Source organism: Ursus arctos, unplaced genomic scaffold, assembly GCF_023065955.2.
Source record: "Ursus arctos isolate Adak ecotype North America unplaced genomic scaffold, UrsArc2.0 scaffold_22, whole genome shotgun sequence".
NCBI classification, from domain to species: Eukaryota; Metazoa; Chordata; class Mammalia; order Carnivora; family Ursidae; genus Ursus; species Ursus arctos.
Genome location: NW_026622897.1, coordinates 52,303,407 through 52,329,551, shown reverse-complemented (window position 1 = coordinate 52,329,551; position 26,145 = coordinate 52,303,407). Strand labels below are relative to the sequence as shown.

General features: G+C 41.3%; 1 protein-coding gene across 3 annotated transcripts in view; it reads left to right on the top strand.

The window, feature by feature from the left end:
• UVRAG (UV radiation resistance associated) overlaps positions 1–26,145 on the top strand; it is a 295,641-nt gene that overhangs the window by 260,151 nt on the left and 9,345 nt on the right. For all 3 annotated transcript variants that reach the window (XM_026518125.4, XM_057317031.1, XM_057317030.1), the window contains one exon: positions 10,224–10,315. In XM_026518125.4, the coding sequence (XP_026373910.2) occupies positions 10,224–10,315 (92 nt within the window). The remainder of the gene's footprint in view (positions 1–10,223; positions 10,316–26,145) is intronic.

The window sequence follows — 26,145 nt, the reverse complement described above, 5'->3', positions numbered from 1 at the left end:
TTAAAAATGAATTGAAATGTTGGTAACTAGTCTAAGAGATTTTTGACTACATAAGACAAAACTCCAGAGTTAAGTCTTTGATGCATATGTAGGTTTTTAATTTCTTATTTTTTCAATTCCTATAGACCAGTTCTCTTTGTAGTCAAATTCACTGTAATCCCATCACGAAAGTGTTGATCTTTTAGTAACCTTTATTGAAGCATTGTTTTAATCCACATTCCCTCACGGTAACAGACGGTTTGTATCAAACATATCATGCAGCTTAGCTCAAGTCCCATATGGAACTAATAAGCTACGCAGTAAGTGGCCTTGTGTAGATGAATATAGTTTGGAAGGGTGTGTGTGTGTGTGTGTGTGTGTGTGTGTGTGTGTGTGTGACTGTGAGTGTGTGTGTCTGTTGTCTAAACTGAATTTCTCCTGCCAAAACCTAAATGACAAAATGATTCCTGAACCCCTGGAGTCTTTCCTGGCCTGGAAAAATTGTGTGTTTAAAAAATAAAAATAAAATTGAGCACTTTGATATTAAATTAGGTCTCTTAGCTCAATAAGCAGATGCTCCCTGAGTACAAGAACTTAGCATTTATTTCTTAGAAGTACAATCACACTTTATTTTAAAATATGATCTACAGAGCTGCAAATGGTCTTACCTAGTCAGTGGAGCACCATTTATCAAGCTGTAGGAACTAGTTAATTTCAACTACAAAGGCTCTAAAGTCATAGTAGATCAGTCTAGTTTGGTGAAACACACAGTGAATGTATAGTGATTTGGGATGAAACCAGCATGTGGCTTCGGGAAAATGGTGTCTTTTTATACAAGAAGGTGGTGTGGGAGAGGAAAATAGAGAAAGATACTTAATGGAATTGACATGGTTATAATTGTCTGTTGAGGTCTAAATGTATTCTTTGCCCTAGTTTTCTTTCCTTGTACTTGTTCCAGTAACTGTAACCAGATCTTCCTGGTTATTTTAGTATAGGGATTTTCTTTTGCTAATAGACAATAGCTTTTGTTCATTTTTCCAGGGAAACCACTGAACATTGCTTCTTCCCACTTTCACATCTAATTTATCATGTATGTGTAGTTTTCACCTACTAGCCTACTCTAGAGTTGCACAAAAGCTGAATTGCTCCCATGGAGTTCTAAACCAATCAAAGCAAAGCTGAAATTCAAGCTAATTGAAACCAAAATTCCACTTAAAAACTGCTTAGACTCTTTGGGTGGTGGTGCAGTAGGAAGTTGTTACAAAAGGTGTTTATTTCAGAGACTAATTTGAGGCAGTTAGACAGACCCAAAGCAATATTTTATTTGCCTGAGTTTCTTGGCATCTGCCTTCTCTAATCAGAAGTGGGAGCAGGAGCTCCTTAGGGAAGTGCGGTATGGATAGTAGTTGGTGAGGGCAGGTTTGGATAGCATGTGAAATAAAGAGCAAAGAGGACGTCGGTCTTTTAACCATCCTTCAGAGCTGCTTCTGGAGTTGTTTCCCTCTTACAGTCTCCTGCTTAAAACCCTGTAGTAGGTTCCCACTGCTGACGTGGAAGAAAAAGTCCGAACTCCTGAGCTTAGCACTCTCGGCCTTCAACAGTTTTCATGACTGTCCTCTAGAAATCAGGCCTCAGGAGTTTCCATTCTCTGTAATATCCTAGTCGAACTCTTATAACAATCTTATGAGACAAATAGTGCTGGTCATGTTCTCTAGACGAGGCGCAGACTGGTTATCTCGTTCCAGAGACAGAGCTGATTTACAGTGCCTACCCTCGTGGACACTAAATAAATACTTGTTGGATGAGAGAATAGAATGTGTAGGAACTTAGTAAGTATACTGCTTTCTCCCCTTGCCCTGTCCTTGTCTTTTCCTCCTCAGCCTAACTCCTGTTTCTTCCTGTTTCTAGTAATATGTCACCAGAGTTAACTTGTTCAAGAATTACTTAATAAAAATTTAGATTTGTTTCTTTCCTTAAGTATTTACATTTTAACAGTGGCTCATCTCTACCTGACATAGTATAGCATATAAGACTGAACCCCAGGATGCCTGGGTGGCTCAGCGGGTTAAGCATCTGACTCTTGATTTCAGCTCAGGTCATGATCTCATGGACGTGGGACCAAGGCCCGTGTTGGGCTCTGTGCTCAGTGCAGAGCCTGCTTGTCCCTCTCCCTCTGCTCTTCTCTCTCTCTCAAATACATACATACATGCATACATACATGCAAGCTTTAAAAAAAAAAAGGACTAAACCCCATCCTACCCCGTCCATTTTTATACACTTCCCCTGAGGTGTCCAGAAAAGTACCTTCCATAGACTCTTCCATGAAACCTACCTCTCAAGTGAATACATAAAGATTTGACACCCTCTTAGCCAAGTTCGACTTCTGACACCATCAGAAGTGGGACCAACTGGGCTGATATTCTTTCCTTGCTCACATTGTGAACGTGCGCTACGCAGGCCGTATTTTTATGTTAAAATCTTTAGGTGCATGGTGCAAACCTGTAATTTTAGACCACTTAAAGTGGACTCACAGAACTTTGGAAGGCTCCTAGAGATGTTGTAGTTCAGGAGCGTTTAATGTGCAAGACGGGATGCCTGCCTGGGCTGTGACCCTACTCCACCACCTCCTGCAGTTAGAGCAGTTCCCTATTTGTTTTACATTTGGGCTATAAATAATATTTCATTTGAATGAAGGATTCCAGGGCTACAAAAAGAAGTTTGAAAATTCTTTGGCTTGCCCTCACTCACGATCATACAGCAGAGCTCTGTCCCTCAGATCATCTGACCGTTCACCTCCCATATCAGTCTTTCCATTTCCCTGTGCAATTGTTTTGAAGATATTGACATGTATTATATTCATTGCTGCCTCTTTGGAGTGCTTGCAGTCAGAAGCTCAGTAAATTAGTAAAAATAAGCATTTAAAAAAGTGAACAGTATACTTAAGATTTGTTCCCTTTGAACTCTCCTTTTTCCCTTTTCTGATTCTCATTCTCATTAGTTCAGTGATAAGCCATCATTGAGCACGTTTTATGCCCAGCCTAGTGGTAGATGCTATGATAATGATAATGTACTGAGTATATATGTATTATAATGATACTAGGTATAGTTTATTGAGCACTTACTATGTACCAGATATTGTTTGGGGTACTCTGTACACTTTATCTTATTTAAACTTTACAACAGCTCTGCAAGACAGATAACATTCCCCATTTTACAAGTAAGGAAACTGAAACTCCTCAGAGAAGCGAAATGACTTATCCAAAGTCAAACAACTAGTAAGTGACAGCGCTGTTACTCACAGCCAGATCTTCTCCGTTGAAGATCATTGCTGTGTCATGATGCCTCTCCTTCTCTCCCATACGACATTGACTTAACTTATTAATTAACAAATATTTATCAAGTACCTACTGAATTAGTTAAGGCTTTCCAAAGACAGTGCATGCAAACATGGTGTAGGAAGGGATTTGGGAGGAGAGGTAAAATGCTCCCTTATCCTGGAGTAGTCAGAGAGACCTACCTACAAGAAAAGGAACTTGTGTTGGCTCTTTGAGAATGGGTAGAATGTGACCAGATGGATGATGCCTAGAGAGAGAGACTTAAAGACAGAAAATAGAGCTCTATTGAGTACTCAGTAAAAGGCTGTAAGGTTGTTAGCCACTATTGAAACACTATTCTGTATATAGGGGACTGCGTGATAAACAAATATACTCCTTTATGTCATCTCCCTAATGAAATGCTACTAATAACGATAAAACAATTTAAACTTGCAAACTCATGAGGATGAAGAGAACAAAAGAGATAAGGGTGAGTGATAGTCAACAAAATTTTAGAAGAATGCCAACAATAAATGAGTGATAAACTGAGTTGACAGAATGGAGAAAACCAAAACCCAAAGCCTTCAAGTAGCAATGCAATTCAAGCCATAGGACTCCAGGAGGACTTAGGATTTGGAGGTATCAAGTGCCTCAGAGAGTGTAGAGTAAGGAATATGTCAAAAACCAGGAGGATTGGTTGGAAGTCTATAGAAAGAGAAGATTCTGAGTTCACCTCACCGACCCTGCAGATAGCCAAGCAACTATCCCTGCACACACCCCAGTGGGAGACTGGAGGTTTACATTCTGAAAAAACTGAACTCTGAACTGCCTGGTATATTGGGGTAAGAAGTGAGATCCCTTACTGAAGACAAGGGGATTCAGTAAAGTCGAACACGCGAACATTGAATTCCCCCAACCACTTTTTCCTACTTTAACTCTCAGAATGGGATCCAGATTATACTCCTAGACAGAAGGTTGGGGGATTCCCTCTGGAGAAATAGAGTCCCAGCAATGAGGGCTGCTGGGATTGATATGTGTCCCACAGAAAGGGCTGGGTTTCAGTCCACTCAGTCTACAGTGAAACCCCCCAGTCGGCAAGCACTGCCGATGCATGGACTCTCTGATCAGCTTTTTAAAGTCTCATTTGTAATGCCTCTAATGTTTTTTCAAGTCTAAAAGAGGAGGAAGAAGAAGAAAAACGAAACCCAGAGGTAACAGGAAGTGGAGAAGAAAGAGATGACAAAGCACTGCTGCTGCTAATAACAACAAGAAGAAGAAGAAATGATCAGAATTAGGGGATAGGCATTTTCATATTGGAAAGACTCACGAAGTGTCCAGCACAGTGAATGAAAAAAGACCCAAACAGACGTTTAGCATTGTGAAATTTTAGAATACTGGGGTTTAAAGAATAAAATCCTACAAGTTTCCAGAAAGAAGAATCAGCTCACATAGAAAAGATCAGGAATTAGAATGTTATCAGGTTTCTCAGTTGCCATGTACAAAGTTCAATGACAGTGAAACAATACTTTCGAAATTCCAAAGGGGAATTATTTCAGCCTTGAATTCTATACCCAGGCAAGCTATCATTCAAGTCTGAGAATAGAAGAAAGCTATTTTTAAATATTCAAGGTGTCAAAAAAGATACCTTCCATGCTCTCCTTTCCCAGAAAGCTGTTATAAGATATGTGCCACCAAGATGAGGCAGTGAATCCAGAAAGTCATGAGATCTAAGAAACAACACCTTTGACACAGAGGAGAAGTAAGTGATTCCCAGGGTGATGGAGAAGGAAAGTTCTGGGAAGGGAGCAGTGGAGCAGGCCTGGAGAGTAGCCAGTTCAGAATGGAGCAGAGAGGGGTGCTTCCAAGGGAGAAATGGACGTGATAGGTTAGATGGTGTATTTAATCAGAATGAGAAGGATTTTAAGGTTTTGTCCTAGTTTGGGGAGAATCTAGTGATAAGTATGTAAGTACACAAGTAATACTATCATCAAGATAGGTACTCAGCGAGTAGGAAAAGTGACAGTTATCACTTCAGGAAAAGCAAAAAAGTACAGGGGTGGCTGGGTGGCTCAGTCGGTTGAGCCTCCAACTCTTGGTTTCGACTCAGGTCATGATTTCAGGGTGGTGAGATTGAGCCCCAAATTGGGCTCTGCACTGAGCATGAAGCCCGCTTAAGATTCTCTCTCTCCTTCTGCCCCTGCCACCCCCCACCCCCACCCCGCTGTCTCGGTCGCTCTCAAATAATAAATCTAAAAAAAAAGTTCAAAAGAGGAATAGTATATTACATGGCTTGGCTGTACACAGTATTTCTGCAGGTATAATAAGGTAAGCACTAAATATTGATCTAACAAAAATGTGGTATTCAATATCGTGAGGATAAAGAGAAGTTTATCTGGGAGGGTCGTTAAATCCTCATATTCTTTAACAAAAAATTAGTAGATAATGTATGGGTGAGGAGATCAAATGTTTGTGTAAAAGAAGAGTAATATAAAAGATGAATTTTCATTTTTTGGAATAGAAGCACAGTAGATGATGTCTAAAACTGGGAAGAACAGGAAAGAATAGGAAAATTAATACAATCATATTACTTAGAAATATGAAGGTAAAGGAGAAACAGCTAAAAGTAGTTGCTACTGGAGAGCAAAGAATTTGCTTTTTCATTATAAGCCTTATAGCAATTTAGGCTTATTAAACACTATGTGCACTTTATTTTTAAAATGTAATATCTATGTGTTAGGTGTGAACTTTTTTGTTTTATATATTGAAAATTAAAAGGGTGACATGGTAGAAAGAATTTGGAGTTGTTTTTAAGAAATTCTAAAAAATTCAAAAAATTTTTTAAAGTTCAAAATTCAAAAAAAGAAAAATTCTAGCCTTATAAAATCAAAAACACTGGAAACAACAGGTGTTGGTGGGGATGTGGAGAAAAAGGACCCTCGTGCACTGTTGGTGGGAATGCAAACTGGTGCAGCCACTGTGGAAAACATACAGAGGTTCCTCAAAAAATTAAAAATAGAAACACCATATGATCCAGTAGTTCTATTACTGGGTATTTATCCAAAGAAAACAAAAATAGTAACTTGAAAGGATATATGCATCCCTATGTTTATTTGTTTATTGAAGCATTATTTACAATAGCCAAGATATGAAAGCAGCTCAAGTGTCCATCCATAGATGAATGGATAAAGGAGATGTGATATTTGGGGCGCCTGGGTGGCTCAGTCGTTAAGCGTCTGCCTTCGGCTCAGGGCGTGATCCCAGAGTTCTGGGATCAAGCCCCACATCGGGCTCCTCTGCTGGAAGCCTGCTTCTTCCTCTCCCACTCCCCCTGCTTCTGTTCCCTCTCTCGCTGGCTGTCTCTCTGTCACATAAATAAATAAAATCTTTAAAAAAAAAAAAAGATGTGATATTTATAAATATTGCATGTATATATACACGCAATAGGATATAAGAAGACGTGATACACACACACACACACACACACACACACACACACACATGCTGGAATATTACTCAGCCATAAAAAGCAAGGAAACCATGCCATTTGCAACAGCATGCATAGACCTAGAGGATATAATGCTAAGTAAGACAGAGAAAGACAGATACCATATGCTTTCACTCATATGTAGAATTTAAGAAACAAAACAAATAAAGAAAAAAAGAGACCAAAAAACAGACTCTGAGATATGGTTCCCAGAGGGGAGGTGAGAGGCGGATGGATGAAACAGGCGATGGGGACTAGGAGTACACTTACTGTGGTGAGCACTGAGTCATGTACAGAATTGTTGACTCATTATAAATGATGAATATTGAATCAATGTTAATTAAATTGACTCAACATTCATCATACAGTGTTTGTATGTTAATTTTACTTGGATTTAAAAAATAAATAAAAATTTTTAAAAATTCCAGCCTTGGCTTTGTCCCTTGTCAGCTCTGTGGTGTTGGGCAGGACACTTGCCTTACTGAGCCTTTGTTTCTTCATTTATGAAAGGAAGGAGGTTGGAAAAATCTCCAGGATCTCTTTAAGCTATAATATCCTGTGATTCTCTGATAAAAATGATAATGCTATGTAGCAAGTGAAGAGTTAAGACCTGGGTAGAGGCTTGAAATTCCCATATTTTCCTTTTTTGGTTGAAATCAGACTTGAAGAAAAATTTTCATTGTGGTCTCTGAAAAGAATTGAACACCCACCTTCCATTGTGGAGGCTGGGGCAGGCATTGACTGTACTGGCTCAGAGACACATAGCTTAGTGTTATTTCAGTATGGGTTAGGGGTGTTTGGGGTGGTTTTTTAAATATATTTAATATTTTTTCAGTATGAATCACAGGTGAAATTTCCATGCCATGTGTAAACAATTTCACTTTTTTATTGAAACAATGAATTCAGGAATGTCACATTGGGATATCAGCCATTTTACTTTTATCAATGTATGGAAAAAATGCTTTTATATTAATATAAGAAATGATGTCATTTAATATGGAGTAGATCTTATAATTCAAGGTCAGCAAATCTCAGGAGGTGATTTAGGTCACCAAGCTAGCTTTGGAAAAAGAGAAGAATATTTTCCCTTTGTCTTCTCAAGTATTTCAGCCAAATTTCCTCTCAGACTTTGGGGTAGATGGTGGAATAGCGTGGTTGCAAGAATGAGGCTCTAGCTCATAATATCTTTGCTATTGAAACATGCGGCCCTGGAGAATTTATTTCCCCTTTCTGGGCTTCAGTTTCCCCACCTGCAAAAAGAAAGGTTTAGCTTAAATAATATTCAAAATACGTTTTAGCGTTAACATTCTGTTTCCTACTTCCTTACTTTATGTGTGTATTCAGACCATTCAGGAGATCTGATTAGGTTTGGGGGTTTTCCTTTAAGTTCAGGGTAGCAATAGCTAAATCGTAGAAGGAGCCAAGATGCCCTTCAACAGACGACTGGATTAAGAAGCTGTGGTCCATATATACAATGGAATATTACTCAGCTATCAGAAAGAATGAGTTCTCAACATTTGCTGCAACATGGATGGCACTGGAGGAGATAATGCTAAGTGAAATAAGTCAAGCAGAGAAAGACAATTATCATATGATTTCTCTCACCTATGGAACCTAAGAACTAGGAAGATCGGTAGGGAAAGAAAGGGAGGTAATCAGAAGGGGGAGTGAAACATGAGAGACTATGGACTCTGAGAAACAAACTGAGGGCTTCAGAGGGGAGGGGGTGGGGGATGGGATAGACTGGTGATGGGTAGTAAGGAAGGCACGTATTGCATGGTGCACTGGGTGTTATACACAACTAATGAATCATCGAACCTTGCATCAGAAACCAGGGATGTACTGTATGGTGACTAACATAATGTAATAAAAAAACATTAAAAATAAATAAATAAATAAAATAAAAGTTCAGGGTAGTAAGAGTAAACTCTTTCTCTGTTGCTTGTCACTCACACTTAAGTAAAAAAAATCAGTTGAATACTAGATGCAAATAAAAGTTTGATTTTTTTTTTTGTTCATAGTGGTTTTATTTTTTAAGAGAGGAAAATATTTAGAAGTTTGACTTTGTCACTTCACTTTAGGTGCTGAAAAAGTAAAACTTCACGAGTGATTACCCTTCACGTGTGTACACCAGTGCACAGGTTACAGAGTACTTTTCTCATATGTCGTTTGAAAACTACATTCCTCCTGTACCTTCACTGTGTATTTGATGTTCTGCGTGTGAGAGAGAGAGCACGTATGTGAATGTGCACACTCACGCGCCTCCCATCTCTGTCGTGACCAGTTAAGGAAGCAAGTGGTATTCGGAGACAGACTGAGAGACAGCAAGGAACAGGCTGATGAAAACCATTTAGTGAGTTCCCAGGGTACATAGAAGGACCTTAGAGTTAGAAAATCGGCTCTAGCAGAACTAAGTAAAACTAAACCAGATCCAGCCACAGGCCACAGTGTTCTCATACCAGCTCTACAGCTCTGTGTACTGGTTCTGGACAAAAGGGAAAGGTAGGAATCCAAGAGAAAAACAGAGCACAGCATCCTCAAAAGTGGCTTGCTCTTTATTTGTTTAATAAGCATTAACTGTATACTGGCACTGTCAGACAGTGTTGGGGATTAGAGAGGAACACAACATAACCCTTAACCTTGGTTGTTATACAAAGGGAAAGGGTCCGTGAAAGATGGGCTGAATGTGCCCAGAGTGTGTGATGCCAGCTGTTCAGTATCTAAAACAAAATACTGAGGGCAGTCTGGGTGGCTCAGTCGGTTAAGCGTCTGCCTTCGGCTCAGGTCATGATCCCAGGGTTCTGGGATCGAGCCCTGCATGGGGCTCCCTGCTCAGCGGGGAGCCTGCTTCTCCCTCTCCTCCCCGCTCATGCTCTCTCTCACTATCTCTGTCTCTCTCAAATAAATGAATAAAATCTTTTTTAAAAAATAAAGTAAAATAAAATATTGGTTTTATAGTATATGTCCCTAGAGTTGATGTTAGCAAACCCTACAGGGCTCTTTGAAGTATGCTGATTCCATAGTTGGTCATGCTTTGTCTTCTCCAGCTTTAGGAGACAAGGGAGCAGAAGACGAAGAGGCTACCTTTTTTTTTTTTTAAGATTGTATTTATTTATTTGAGAGGGAGCGCACACATGAGCCAGCGGAGGGGAGAGGGGAGTAAGCTCCCCGCTAAGCTGGGAGCCTGACTCAGGGCTCAATCCCAGGACCCTGAGATCATGACCTGAGCCAAAGGCAGACACTTAACCGACTGAGCCACCCAAGCGCCCCAAGAGGCTACTTTTAAATACCATCCCAAAAGTGTGGTCAGTGATATTGGGATCATACATTTACATTTCCTCTTTTAGAGTTCAAAAGAAAAAAAAAATAGTGAATGGATCATGTTTGGGAAACATTGCCTAGTATCTGCCAGAATTTCTTTTAATTCTATTTTTCCACCTTTGCAGCTAAGATATCAGCATGGACTAGGGACTCCAGATTTGAGGCAAACTCTCCCTAACCTGAAAAACTTCATGGAACATGGACTCATGGTCAGGTGGTGAGTACCTTTATCTCTGACACCCAGAAACTGGAATGTGGATAATAGTCCTGAGAAACTTTCCTGGTTTCCACGTTGCTCCTCACCTGCTTTCTATGTTTCCTTCTTTATTAAGATTCCTGAAGAAGTGGAAAGGCAGCCATTGTACATGTGTGGGTCTAAACCCCAGTCTTGCTAATAAGCAGGCTGAAGCACCCTCAGGAGGGGAGTGGGTTCGAGAGGGTATTGTTTGAACCCTGGGAGGTTAGCTGGGCGAGGAATCCTTGAGTGCATTACTGAGGCAGAGACTGGCAGACAGCCAGTGTGATTCATAAAAGGGAGACATGGAGCCACTAGGACTTCTTCAAGTGAAGGACATAACTACAGAAATAATATCAGAATCAGTGGCCATGAGAGTTGAGGGAAGAAAGCAGACAACGAATAGGTCAGCTTGGCAGGACCTAGTCTGAGACCAGGAGAGACGTGCTAGAATGTTTCTTATGCTTCATGTCAGTGCCTGTTGTACCATGAGGTCAAATTGCTGCTTTAAAATGCTTTGTCAGGATAGACTGACTCTTTGAAAAAGGGAAAGAGCAAGGGAAAGTCCGTTGCAAAGACGTTAGATTGGTTCACCTGACTTAAATAAGTGGAAAGCTGTTGGCTCTAGCCATTTAGTAATTCTTGGATGACGGGCAGTACCCTACACAATCATGTAAATGGAAATCAGGCCTTAGGAGCTAGACAGCTGGGAGCAGTGTATTTTCTCCTAAAGAGCATTGGCTCCTCATCCCACATCTTTCTCTAACCTGCTGACTGAACCTAAAGCGTAACCTCTCAGAAACTTCATTTCCTCATCTGTAATCCCTGCCCTGCTCATCTCACCAGTTGGTGGTGAGGATGAAATAAGAGGTTAGACAGAAAAACTCTTTGTGGCAAGGAAGATACAAGATTGGCTCCATTTTGTTCTGTGTCATAAGGATAGGCCTTGAGAATAATGAGAAAGTGACATCTTTGAACCTTTACTTTGACGTTTTTCATTTTTGTCCAGTGTGATCCTCAAAGTGCAAGTTCTGGATGTCCGATTTTAGATAGGACTGCTGTTAAGTAAATGCACAGTTGTTTAAAGAATTCTACTCAGAATATCAAAATAATTACAAAAGAAGTCCAAGGTTCTAGTCCTACTCTCGAGGGATTGTGATCCAGCTGGAAGTAAGAGATATAATTCATGAAAGGCTTTATAATGCAAATGATAAATAACCTAAAATAATTTTTTTTTAAAAGAGGCAACCCATATATACCACCTGAGTAGTCAATAAATGAATCTTGCTCAGCACAGACAGTAAATTGTCCCGGTATGATTTATTGAAGAGTCTGTCTTTTGTACACTGGTAATGCCATCTCTTTCATGTACCAAGTTTACTGATACACATAACTCTGTTTCCAGGCTCCCAGTTCTGCTCCTTTGCTTTATTTATCTGTGAGCTAGTACCACATTTTTTAACTATTGTAAGATGTAATTTCATGTTGAGGTTTGAGGATGCCTGATAAATAGCATCCCTTCTCCCCCTAAACTTGGAACCATTTGAGGAGATCAAGAGACAGACTAATAGAAGTCAGAGTGTCAGTTTCATTACTGATAAAGCCTCTTGGAAAATGTGGCTTAAGATCTGTAATAAAAAGGGCTTGCAAAGATGTCACTCAGAATAAAACTTCCCTTCCTGGTTGCATGGTGGACTAGAGAATCCCAGGCTTTTCCCACGGAGGCAGGCCCTTGACTACACTGTGGAGAGCAATCAGAAACTCCTGCAGGAAACCACGTGGGGCTAAGCCAAGAATACCCAGGTTTTATTTTTTCCCTCTAAAATCACCCATCAGAAAAGGCCCTTGTCCTCACAGAGAGTGAGAGGATGGTGAGAAGCTAGGAGTGCTACTCCTAAATCATGTTCCTTCATAGCAAGGGAAAAGGAAGATACCCCCAATTTTCCTACTTACGGTTCTTCGAAACTCTTTTGGCTTTCCTCGACTTATGAATTGTATTTGTATGATTTAACAGTTTTATAACATCAAGTTATGAACTTAGTATCTTTTTGAAAAATTTATTTTATTTATTTATTTATTTGAGAGAGGGGAGAGAGAGAGAGAAAGAGAGAATGAGCTGGGGGAGGGGCAGAGGGAGAGGAAGAAGTAGACTCCCTGCCGAGCAAGGAGCCTGATGGCAGGGCTTGATCCCAGGACCCCAGGATCATGAGATCATGACCTGAGCCTAAGGTGGACACTTAACTGACTGAGCCACCCAGGCTCCCCCTTGGTGTCTCTTCACACATTTTCTTTCTGTTTTTTAAGCATATCTCAATGAAGTTTTAAGATTTTCTTCGTAAAGGCCTTACACATCTTTCATTAGTTAGTCCCAGGTCGCTTGCCGTTTTGGTGACTGTTATAAATTTTTTATTATAGCATCCAACTTTTTTGTGGCTAGTATGCAGGAGGACCACTGATTTTGTATTTTGAGAGTATATACAGCAACCTTACTAATACTAATGACAGTAGTTTGTCTTAGATTCTCTCAGATTTTCTGTGTATACCATCATACTACTTTAGTGAGTGATGGCATTGTTTCTTCCTTTCTATTTTTACTTTTATTACTTTTTCTTCTCATATTTTATTATGAAAGAGGAGCAGCAATAGTGAATAGCTTTGTCTTATTCCTGACTTTAAAGAGAATGCTTCTAGGGGCGCCTGGGTGGCTCAGTCGGTTAAGCGTCTGCCTTCAGCTCAGGTCATGATCCCGGGGTCCTGGGATCCAGCTCCGCGTCACACTCCCTGCCGCTGCTCAGTGGGGAGCTGCTTCTCCCTCTGCCCCCTGCTCGTGCTCTCTCTTGCTATCTCTCTCTCTCTCAAGTAAATAAATAAATCTTTAAAAAAAAAGTAGAGAATGCTTCTAACTTTTCACCATTTTAAATATTATATTTATTGCAGGTTCGGGTAGATATCCTTTGTTAGCAAAAGGAAATGCTCACTAAGTGTTGTTTTTTCATCATGAATGTGTGTATTTGGGGTTTTCTTTCCATTTTGTAGTCAAGTTTTTAATTTTAATTCCAGTATAGTTAACATACAGTGTTATATTAGTTTCAGGCGTACAAGGTAGTGATTCAGCCATTCTGTACATTACTCCGTGCTCGTCAGAATAAGTGTGCTCTTAATTCCCTTCAGCTATTTCACCCATCCCCCCACTCATCTCCCCTCTGGTAGCCATCAGTTTGTTCTCTATAGTTAAAAGTGTTTCTTGGTTTAACTCTCTCTTTCTTTCTCTCTTTTTTTTCCTTTGTTCATTTGTTTTGTTTCTTAAATTCCACATATGAGTGAGATCATTTGATATTTACCTTTCTCTGATTGGTTTATTTCACTTAGCATTATACTCTCTAGCTCCATCCACATCATTGCAAGTGGCAAGCTTCAATTCTTTTTTGTGGCTTAATAATATTCCTGCGAGTGTACGTGTGTGCGCACACATACACTGAGTGTGTATATTGTGAATTTTATCAGATGCATATTCTGAATCTATTAAGATAACACTATATTTGTTCTCCTTTGCTGTATTAATATGTTAATAAGTATTAATACATTTTCTAATGTTAAATCATCTTTGCCTCCTGGGATGTACTCTACTTAGTCTAAGTAGAGTTATTATTAGATTAAATTATTAGATTTAATTTGCTAATTTTTAGAATATCTGCCTCTGTGAACTGAGATGAGGCTAGCCTTGAATTTTTCCTTCTCACATAATAATCCTTTTCTGATTTGGTAACAAGGTTTTAATAGCCTTATAAATGGCAATCTTTCCCTTCTTTTCTATTATCTGGAATAGTTTATAGTTTGTGTAAGGTAAATATTATCTACATAATGAAGGTCTGATAGAACTTAGCAAAAACCTAGTGTTCTTTATTTGTTAAGGGAAGAAGTGCAGATTTTTAACGACTGATTTAATTATTATAGGTCTATTTATGTTCTATTTTTCCAGTTCCTCATTCACTCGCTTCAGCATGATTTCCAGTTCTGTCAGTAGACTGAAATCCCTTTTATCTAAGCGGATGCCTGTGGAACTCTATGTTACAAAGCCTACAGGTCACTCTCTGTCCTTACCCTGTCCTGTTCCACATCTGGCCTTTGGCCTTCCTTAACACCACCCTCCCCTGGTTTTCCTCCCTTCAGCTGTTCTTTCTCCGGTTTTCATGTTCCTCTTCCTTCACTTAAGCATTAAATATGGTTCTGCATGGCCCTATCTTAGGTCCTCCTCTCTTTTTCTCCCTCTACTCTCTTCTCATGTGATCTCATCCATTCCCTCAGCATTTCAATCCTGATGACCCCCAAAGTTACGCTGTCAGCGTAAATCTCTCCCGCCATTTCTGCAGAGCCAGAGATCTACCTGACAGCTCCCTGTGGAGTATCACAGGGCCTCATCCTGGACATATCTGAAACTGTCCTTCCAACGTCTTCTTCCTGTCAGCAAACGCTCACACAAGGACATGATCCTTGATTCCCTTCTCTTCTCTCCCACCGGATCCAGTCTGATTCATCAGCAAACCCTGTCATCTCTCCCTGCAAAGTGTGTATATTGAATCCAACCACTGCCCCGCATGTCCACTATGACCACTCCAGTCCAGGGCACCACCTTCTTTTGCCCGACACGGTGCTAGTCTGGTTTGTCTCCCTAATTTCACTCTTGTCCCGCCTCTGTTCCTTCCCCACAGTAGCCAGAGGGGTCTTTTTAAATTTTAGCTATATCTTAATCAGTCCCTGGTTTCAGCAGCCAGAATAAAATTCACGCTCTTTGGCATATGGTCTCCCCGCCCCTGTCTCCTCTGACATCACACTGTCCCGTCCTCTCACGGATGGTCGCTGTCCTGGCCTCGTCTTCGTTACGGGAACAAGTTCTCTCCTGACTCGCTGCTCCTCTGTCTAGGATGTGCTTTTCCTCTTCCTTCTCTGCTACCACCACCCTCACCTGTCCCCTCATAACGGAGGGAACAGTTTTAGAAAAGGCCCAGTAGCTTTATCGGCAAAGGACAGACCACGTTGGCTAGAGTGCACATTCACGTTAGGAACAGAGAGAATCTGGGTTTTGTGGTACTTAGAGCTTGTACAACTTGGGACCATTTTCAAGAAAAAGAATACAGGCCTACAAATACAAAATTAGGAAAATCTAAGTACTTAAAAATTTTTAAAAAGTTACAATAAATGACTAGAACTTTCAGAGATTCGATTCCTTTCTTCTGAGATCTCTTTGGACAGTTTACCCAAAATGCTTGCATAGAAATGCTTCCACGTTTCAACCTGCCTGCCCTTCCTAAAACACTGCAGTTTCCAGCAACTCTCCCTTCTAAGGTACAGAGAAAATAAACGACTTTCCAAGCACGGTTGACCCATGAACCCGTAGCAGTGATACCGGAGTCCGGGTCTCCTGGCGCCGATGGAGTAAACCCGTGAAGCCCTAAGCGCGCACGTCTCTGTGGTGCCCGCTGTGCCCCCTGTGCCAAGGCAGTAGCGCCGGGCGAGCGGCAGGGGCCACTCTGTGTGCTCTACTGCAGGACGGGCTCCGGGGAGGGCGAAGCACCACAAACAGAGTGCTGCATAATGAGTCCGAGTAGAAACCACTGCAGGAAGCCAGGCTGGAAGGTACAGACGTAAACAAAGCTGCAACAAGGACTTTTAGCCTCCGAGAAATCTGAGCGTTTCCGAGAGCAGCCATGGACTCGGGAGTTACCTCCCAAGCCTGTGCTCCTTAGGGCAGAGGGTAAAAAAACTCACAGTCCTGAGGGAGCCTCTTACATCTTTTGTAAAAGAAAACACTTGCATGTCCTGTGGGGTTGTTACCATTCACAGCTCGGTCCCTGTGGAAGCAGATTCGCTGTATGTTCTTGTGGTGTCCAGGATTTCAAACTGGCTGAGGATCAGTGCAGTCGCTGAGTCCCTCCTTATGGTGAGCTTCAAAGTTGTGTGCCAGCTCGTTTGTTTGGTTTTGTTTTTTAAAGAACAGACAGTGCGATTAAAATCTCTTTAATGACGTGATTTTTTTGCTTTCACGTTACAGGATTGTGATCTAATATCAAAAGCATCTATTTGCTGAATCCTAAAACTAACCCCTTTTCCTCGTGAACACAGTTACATGGGGCACAGTCCTCAGTGCTTTATGCTAGCTCTTTCCAAAAGAAGTCCCCATTTTCTCATCCTGGGATCACTTAACCCCATTGTAACTGCCAAACAGCACGATTTTGAAAAGCAGAATTTCAAGTCAGAGGTCATACTCTTGAGTCGTTTGGTTAAAAGCCACCAGCATTCCATTTAAACATCCCGTTTTTCTTTTACTACTAACTACAAAGTCCGAGATTCAGATTGACGTGCACGTGCACAGCTGATGCTAGTGCTGAATTATGGTCGGGGAAGAATGTACACGCAAGCTGCTACTTGACGCCTGCCAGTAAGACGATAAGTTTAAAGCTGAGTCGCTGTGGTGCTTGCGATGGGGCCCCAGCGTTCAGGTCCTGGGATAGTGCCTCAACGGTGTCTCCACTGCTCTCTCACCCCTTCTCCACTGACCCCCAGACAGACCACACTCATTTCCGATTTCAGTTCTTTACTCAGACAAGTTCCCACTACCCAGAATAGCCAGCCCTTGCCTCCGCCCTATCAAATGTTGCTCTCTCACTTTAAGACACATCCGACCTCATTCATTCACTCACTCAGCAGGCACAGTGGCAGATACTGAGATAAACGTGTAGTCCCTCAGTAGCATAGGTTCAGTTCTCCTACCAAGTCTTAACTACCTGGCTCTTGAGCAGCTGAGGACTGTGTCTTACTCATCCTATGGTCCCGGCCTGGCACCAGGGAAGCCTGGAATTATGTGAGTGAATGAACTAGCCATCCATCTTGTTCTACTCATGGAATATACTCCTTGAACTTACATTCAAGGGGGGTATAGTCTAATTGAGGCAATGAAATAGGAACAAAAAAATATATAATAGAAAATAGAAATTCTAGGTAGATAAGTTCTTCGGAACATTCAGAGCAAGTCATTGACTTCCTGGTGTGGGGGCTGTGGGTGAGACCCGGAACAAGCCTTCACTAAGGGGGCAGCGTTTGAGTGGACCTAGAACACAAGAAGGGTTTAGGCATGTGAAGATTGGGGATTAGGACCGAGTAGGTTAGGGAAACAGTTGCCCAGTCATACTGAGCCCAGAAAGACTGTGGTTTTGAATACCAACTCCACCACTTCCTGTGTCTGAAATTTCAAACAAGTTTAAGCTGTGGGCTTAAATTTACTTATAAAATGGAGTCAATAGCGCCTACCTGATAGAGTTGCTATGAGGGTAAATATATAAGCATCTAGCATACCGCCTGGCACACAGCAGCGGTCACTAAGGGGTAGCTGTCATTATAAATATGTAATGGCTAAGCGAATCATAGTTATTATCTCTGTTTTCACATGTTAATCCATTCTTTGTTATAGGTGTTTTGTTTTTCCCTTAATATCTACAAATAGGTATAGAATATGGTTCTTGGTCACATTTTTTAGTAGTGGCTCATGCCGTCTTTATGTTAATGATACAAAATAGTCCTCTTCTCCCTCTTGCTTTCCCCAAGTCCTTTATAAGACCCTTTGAGAGCCATAGAGATTGGTGTCCTACAAATCTGTTTGCCTACCTACTTTTTTTGGTACCTATCTTCTTAGGTACCTCTCACGTGGAGTCTTAAATAATAAGTCTCTCACTTGCCAAATGCTCCATGTTTTTAAGTTTGCAACAGCCCTGTGAGGGCAAGGCGGATAATCACTGTTTCACAGATCAGAGAACCCAGACTTAGAAATGTGAAGTGAGGGCGCCAAGGTGGCTCAGTCAGTGAAGCGGCCGACTCTTTTGATTTTGGCTCAGGTCATGATCAGGTCATGATCTCAGGGTTGTGAGATGGAGCCCTGGGCGGTGGGCTCCGCGCTCACTGGGGCAGGGGAGGGGTCTGCTTGAGGATTCTCCGTCTGTCCCTCCCCCTGCTCACTCGCTCTGTGTCTCTCTTGCAAATAAATAACTCTTAGAAAAGCAAAAAGAAAGAAATGTGAAGTGATTTGCCAAGGTCACATGCTCCTAAGTGTTGGAGCTGGGGCCAGAAACCCAGATATCTGGCTCTTGTCTTTTTATCCCACGATGCTGCCCCTTCTTAGTCAGTGGTCATCCTTCTTCTCTGCCCTTCCCCAGCTCTCCTGTCTCTGTGCCACAGAATTCTAGCACCTGTTACCTTCCACAGGGAAACCCACCAGAGTCAAGTCCAGAGTACTAGAAAAATACACTGCTACAATATCAGGACAGCAGTTCTGGTGAAAGCGTTCTTTGAAGCTTATCCTACCCCATATACTCAGAGAGATAGGAAACTCAGAGTCGTAAAACTTTGTGAAGAATTTGGGAACGTCAAGACCAGAAGAAACAAAACTGATTATATGTTTCAGCTCCATTCCCGAAGAAACACGAAAACTGAAGGTAGCACATGGGTTGGCCTAAAACATGTTTGCCCCCAGTGTTTGCCTTCCTCCAATTTCATGTTATTTTTTTCAGAATAAGACATGATAAAAGTGGGATTTCAAAACCATCTGTCCTGCTTTGTACATGGAATTTTTTATTCTAAGTTTAATTTTTCTCGACTGTAGGGCTTCAACCAGCAGCTCCGTGCAAGGCAGTGTGATACAGCTGAAGGAGCACTAGATTTGGGAATCAAAAAATGTAGGCTCCAACCTCAGCTCTATCACTTCATTTTCCTTAATTGTTTTTGAGCATTACTTCTTTAGATGGAGTTAATAGCACCAGCCTGATTTCCCAAGCACAGTTGTATGGAGCAAATGAGATCATGTCTAAGCGATTTATAAACTAAAAAGGACTATGCAAAGTATTATTAAGTAGGATTTATGCTTTTAACAATTCATTAACTGTCTCCTCTGCATATAGCACTATTTAAGAGACGAAAAAGATTCAAAAGTGTAAGATAATTCCTGCTTTGTTTAGATGACAGTTGTTTGGTTTAGAATCTAAATGAGTAGATAAGACAAATTAATATTTTGAAGGACATGACTTGAGCAAAGGTTTTCCTGTGCATTGTGCATTCTTGCTGTCATGTGGGGCCTGGAGCCTGAGACCCAGCTTCAGTGGACAGTCTGTTAACTGATGGAGGTCAACCTTGGTCTGAGTTGTTTGACATTTTAGGACCAGGTGTGCCTTTTTTATAGAGACTGGACAATTTCAGTGTCCTTATCGAAGATGGGACACTGAAGAGAAGCATCATTGACTATCCCACAGCTTGCTGGAATATGTCTCCAGGTTCCTTCTAGCACTTAATGATGTGACTTAGGAAGGAACGACTAGTGGCTTTATGTATGGTCATCTCACTTAAGTGGTGTAAATCTCTAGATGGTGTTTCTGCGGACCTATTTTTTATCTAGTCTTCCATTTCTTTTCATAAATAAAGAGGACCAAGCTGAACAGCTTTTGAAAGAGAAAGAAAGAAAGAAAGAAAGAAAGAAAGAAAGAAAGAAAGAAAGAGAAAGAAAGGGAGAGAGAGAAAGAAAGGGAGAGAGAGAAAGAAAGAGAGAGAGAGAGAAAGAAAGAAAGACAGAAAGAAAGAAAGACAGAAAGAAAGAAAGAAAGAAAGAAAGAAAGAAAGAAAGAAAAGAAAAGAACAAACAAACTTTGGCACATTTTAAGAAAATCCTTTTTTGTTCTAAGTAAACCGAGGGTAATGAAAATCAACAGCAAGTGAGCCAGTCTACTTTCTTTAAAATCTGAGGGTAACAATATAATAGTTGAGCTTTTAAGCCAAACTATTCACCTTTGAAAATGAGGCAGTATCCAGCATTAACATTTTTTTAAATCCTCTTTAAAAGCAAACGTGTCTTCTTTCCTTCCCTCCATCATGCTTATGCTGAATTCAGAACTAGTTTCTGGCAGGTGACGCCGAGGGACTTAAAAAACATGCTGTCTAACTGATGTTAGTTTTTAAATTTAGATCAAATGACATTGTCTTTGAAGTCTCAAGTGTACCACTTAAGGTAGCGGCATCGGATGGGCTCGCCTTTCAGAGTACTTCTTGCAGGCTGGCATCCTTAATGTGAAAAGTGAAGCTTGGTCAAAAATAAATGAAAAAGAAAGTTTTATTGGAGTTATGTACTCTAAGATAGCTATTTTAGAAGGAACCTTGACAAGTCATCTCATTGCCTCTAGACAGGAACACACAAGGCATATGGGTATCTGTAGTATTTTAAAAGACCTTGGGGGACCAGGCTTCTTCCATAACTCATTCCAGAGTTTAAACACCCTCGCTTCAGGAAATTCTTCCCTATATTTAACTTACAGGCCCCCTCCTGCGGTTAACACCCATTTCCGCTTTTTTCTGTCTCCAGTCAGGATGGAGAACAGCTGGCCAACATCCTTTGTGTGCTAACCCTCCATCAGTGACAGAAAATCATTTGGGTATCCCTGGGCTTCTTTTCTCCACCTCCAGCAACCAAGTCTTTGAACCAAATTGGAATCTTTTTCTCTTTGTTTTTTATGTGTGTCTTGTTTATTTCTGTTAATTCCTTCTGATTATAAAATAATATGTGCTCAATGAATCAGATTTGGAGGATGTAAAAATATACAGAAGAAGGGGGAACAGTAACCCCACAATCTAGGAACAAAAGCCACTGTTAAGTTGATCAGTTTTCTATGTGTTTCTCATATAGTTGAGATCCTGTCGTCTGTGCCAGCACGCCCAATAGAAATATAGTCTGAGCCACATACGTAAATTCAAATTTTTTGGCAGCCATATTATGAAAAGGTAAAAAGGAATAGGTAAATTAATCTTAATATTTTATTTAATTACAATAAAATCCAATTCTAACTCATCAATATATAATCAGTATTTTTAAAATTATTAATCAAATATTTTACATTCCCTTTTTCATACTAAGCCTTCTAAATCCAGTATATATTGTAACCCAGCACATCTGAAAGCCAGCTAGCCACATCGCAGGTACTCGGTGACCATTGGCTAGTGGCTACAGTTGGACAGCGTAGTCCCTACAGTGGTATATACCACTGCTTCGTATATCACATCTTAAGCCTTTTGTAACTGCCATTTAAAACTTTTTAGCATCATTTTAATGGCTGCATAATATTCTCATTTAGAGTTGCTATAACTGTATCTTGTGTCTTTCATGTTATAAATAACCCTGTAGTGTTCTTCTTTTTACCTTTTCTTTTTTTTTTTACATTAGCAGAATGTTTCTCAACACATTGCCAAAAGGAAAAACCACGGATTATTCCTTTTGAGTACAACTAATTAAATCCATTTTTTCATAAAACAAATAAGTTCACTTAATACTCACTCTTTACTACGTTAGATTGGAAAGTGAAGGAGTAGATTTCAAGAAATAGAAGACAAGTCCCCCCTTACAGTGTTTAAGAGACTTGGCTCCATAGTTGGACTGCAAACGTATTGTATTTTATTCTGCTTTAACTATCCTTCCTTTCATTTCTTGCTCTTCCCCAGTATACACACACACAGCCTGGCTAACTCCCCCTTATCCTTCAAGGTGCCAGTTGAAGATAGCCGCCTGTGATGCGTCCTCCCGATGATTACTGGGCTCCCTCCTCCATTATAATATACACAGTGTATGTTGTACGCAAAGCACCGTGGTGTTCTGGTTATTGGTTAACTCTCTCCATCTTCTCGACTACAGTGGGGACTCCTTACTGATAGAAACCTTATTTTATACACTGTGTTATTTCCAGAGCCTAGCAGACTGCCAGGCAGTAAGTGTGGGTGTCAGCAACGGCTCCTGAAATACGTATCGAAACACAAGAGATCGTATTAAACATCAGTTGGGTGGGATAATTACAAGCACTGTGGCTGTTCAAAGAGATTACTTTAAATTTACGTGGTTAAAGAAGGCTTAATGAAAGAGGTTGGACTTGAATTGGGCTTTGGAACATGGACATATTTAAATGAGCAGAGGGGAAGAATGAGCAGAAAAGCCATTTACATATCCTGTACTAAAAAGTCAGTGTTTTTTAGGAGGGACTCTTTCGCACGTGCTAAGTATCAGCAAATAAGCATCCTTCTAGATCTAAAGCACTGCATTAAATTTCAAGAAGCCTGTAGAGCTATGGTCTGTGCCCATCAAAAGCTGACAAGAGTTTGCAGCATTAAAAATGCCCACCTGACTGCTTCAGTATGACCCTTGAGTTTAAAATCAATTTAGATACGATTCCCTGTGTTTTAAGTTTGGAGTTTCACATTACAGATCATTTTCTATGCTGCTTCTTCAACAATTCTGTTAGTAAAGAGCGGTATATAATAAATAATGCCATTATAGCTAATGTCAAATGACTGTTACGGCAAAGCAGGCACTCTTCCAAAGCATTTTGAATATATTAGTTAACTCATGTAAGCCTCACAACAACCCTGGGAATTAGGACCCACTATCCTGCCTCTTCTTTTTGTTGAGGAAACTGAGGCACGGAGAGGTTAAAATAGCTTAAAGGTGACACAGCCGTCAAACAGAGGAGCTAAGACTTGGACCCAGGCCAAACAGTTTTAGACCCCCACTTTGTTACTCCATACAGCCTCACTTATAACTATATTAAGACTAAAATGTTTTATACAAGGGACTGTTTAGCACCTTGTGATTTCAGAGAAGGAATGCTATCATTATAGCCCTCTCCTGGTTTTCTTCTTTTCTCTCTGACCTCTCCTTCTTGTTTCATTTACAAGTTCCTCTTCCTCTACCTCCTCATAAAAAACTGGAACTCCTCAAGGTGCAGTCCTAGGCCCTCTTTTCTCTCAGTTTATTCTCCAGCCCAAGGTGATCTTATCTACAACCATCATTTTCATTATCACGCACGTTGAACTGAAGCGCGAGTACAGATCTTCAGCCCAGATCTCTTTGCAGATATCACGCCTCTCTTCAGACTGCCTCCTGGATGTTTTCCCAGCGCATTCTGTGCCTGTGTTTTTTTCTTCCTGCCGCCCATCCCCACCACTGCAAGCCTCGTGGTCTTCCAGTGCTTTGTTTACAGCAAATGGAATCTCCGTCCATTCTTTCACAATGTCCAGAAAGCCTCGCATAATCCTTCCTTCCTCGCTTTCCCTCTCATCCCATATCTAACCTTAGCAACCCCTGCTGATTTTCCCTGATAGGTCTGCTTATCTATATTGGTATATCTCTATTCTGGTCCAAGCCTCCATCATCTCTCACTTACACTGCTGCACAGCCTGTGGTCCCAGCATCCACTCTGGGCCCCCTCCAGTCTATTCTCCAACTTCAGCCAAAGGGCACTTGACAAAATACAGATCAATCAATTAATAGATCTCTCTTTCTACCACCTTTGCCCCTCCCCGACAGTACTCGCCTAAAACACTTGAATGGCTTAAAGAGAAAAAATTATCAGCATGATCTAGACATTGTTTTCCTCTCCGGCTTTATCTTTCGCCATGCTGCTCTCCACTTGATGACCCTTCGGGTCCTCAAACATTGTTCTCTGTCTTGACGTAGGAGCTTGGCATATGCTCTTACTTTTGCCTAGAAGATGCTCTTACCCACCAACCCATTCTTTACCTGGTGAGAAATTCTACTAACCCTTCAGTTCTTGGCCTTTTCTGGGTCAGTTCTGTTACACGCTCTCTCAGCGTAGCATGTGTCGGAGGTTATCATTTTACATTTTACATTTTTGTCATAATTTGGTGACAGGTATCTGTCCTCTCCCACTGTGGGGTAAGCTCTACCAAAGCAGGAACTGTGGCCTCATTTTCAGTCGTTATTGTGTCCCCAGTGTTTAGTATCTATTTGAATCAGGGAGTAAATCATTTGTCAGTATGCATGCAGTTTCATGCTGCCCCTCTTAGTAGTACGGAGGACTCCCAGAGATAAGTTTCCCCAGATATTACCCCTGGAGCCCCCCCGTCTGTCACTAAGTGATGGTTAGATGGTGGCTAAGTGTAATTCAGGCACTTCTTCTGAAGGCCTCCAGCATCTCGGGAAATGGTGGCAGAGCTATTCGTTTTTCTTTTAAAATAACAAACAACTAAAGCCCCATGGTTCAGCTCCTGTCAGAGCTTATTAGAAATGTGGTGGGAGTTCAGCTTTAGCAGTATCTTTCAAAGACTTCATTTCACAGAGTCTGTCACTAGCTTCTGGAGCCTAAAACTTCCTTTAGTTCTCTCTGCAAGTCTACTTTTGAAATTCCGAAAGCATTCTCTGACCAAGGTTTTAGTCTCCCTGTCCAGGTCTCCCTGAGGCTGGGCTCTGCGAGGTTGCTGTTCCTCCGGCGTCCCTGGCAAGGGCGGAGCCAACGTCTTTCCCCACTGATTCTCAGCATAAATACTTTACTACTTCCATGTCCCAGGTGTTGTCCAGACATTCCAAGGGGTCCCCTGGTATCATCTCTGGCCTCTCTTTCTGTTTCTGCGGACCATTTTACCGTCCTCATAATGTTTGTTGCCTGACTGTGATTTTAATACATCAATTTGTATGATGATTTCTTTTTTTTTTTTTTTAAAGATTTTATTTATTTATGTGACAGAGAGACAGCCAGCAAGAGAGGGAACACAAGCAGGGGGAGTGGGAGAGGAAGAAGCAGGCTCATAGCGGAGGAGCCCGATGTGGGGCTCAATCCCATAACGCCAGGATCACGCCCTGAGCCGAAGGCAGACACTTAACGACTGTGCCACCCAGGGGCCCCTGTATGATGATTTCTTATAATAGAAGCTGGTGGGTGAAGTGGGTTGACTCGACTCCTCCAGGGACCCCTCTCTGTCTTCCTGAGGATCACTGTCTATTCCCTGATCCCAGGGAGCTCAGCCTTGAAACTGAGCTGGAGCTGGCCTCCAGAGGGGCTCCTGCCTGTGGGCACCCCCTTAAGCTCGTCCACTACCTTGTGCCGCCCCTCTTTCCCAAGCTCGGCCCTGTTGTCCAGGGCTATGGAGGCCTGATGGCCAGGCCGTAGGTCGGATCACGTAGCCTGGGGAAATGGATTTCTTCGGCTTGCTTGTTTTACCCTTTGCCTGTGGAACTTTCTCTTTCATAAATTCGTCTTTCCATCAGTCCTTAGTTTAAATAAAATTTAAAGGCTCCCTTGTTCAGTTATAGCTTTTTAAACTTTCTGTTTTTATTTAGTCAGACTTTGGCAGGAACCCTTCCAAGCTGAGCCCAGGGGAAAGGTGACCATTGGCACAGGTTTCAGCCTATGCTTTTGGCCCAAGATTGTTTCTATTTTTATTTTGTTTCTTGTTTTTGTTAACATCCAGGGCACAGATTAAGCACTTTCGCTTATCTGGTAATGGCGAGAGGCCTTTAGATGGCTTGCCTGTGGTCAGGAGACTGCACGCTTGAAACTGCTAACCCCCAGCCACCTCTTGAGAGATAAGATCTAGCTGTTAAATTTGGCTTTCCCAAAAGGAGTCTCTGTGCTTCTGCCTGGTCTGAGGGAGAGCAAGGAGAAAGATAAATCGCAGCTTTTGCTGGATCCTGAAAAAGGATAGTAGTCTAATTTATGGAGGTTGTTTTTTTGAAAAAACTAACTTTATGTCATAATTTCGTAGCTGCCAAAAGACGTAATTCTACCTCAGCTTCGCCTTGGCAACCTGCTCTTGGCATCTGTGCAGCCCTGTCGTTGCTCTGCATTATTTAAGCAGTAATCTTTAAGAAGGTGAGAAACTGTTATTGCTTTTTAGCACAGTTGACATGCTGTTGGCGCAGAGTAGTACCTAGAGCTTCAAACATTTCTAATGGCCGTAAACCAACTTAAACACCTCCATGGAGAGGCCTCGCTGCCGTGAGG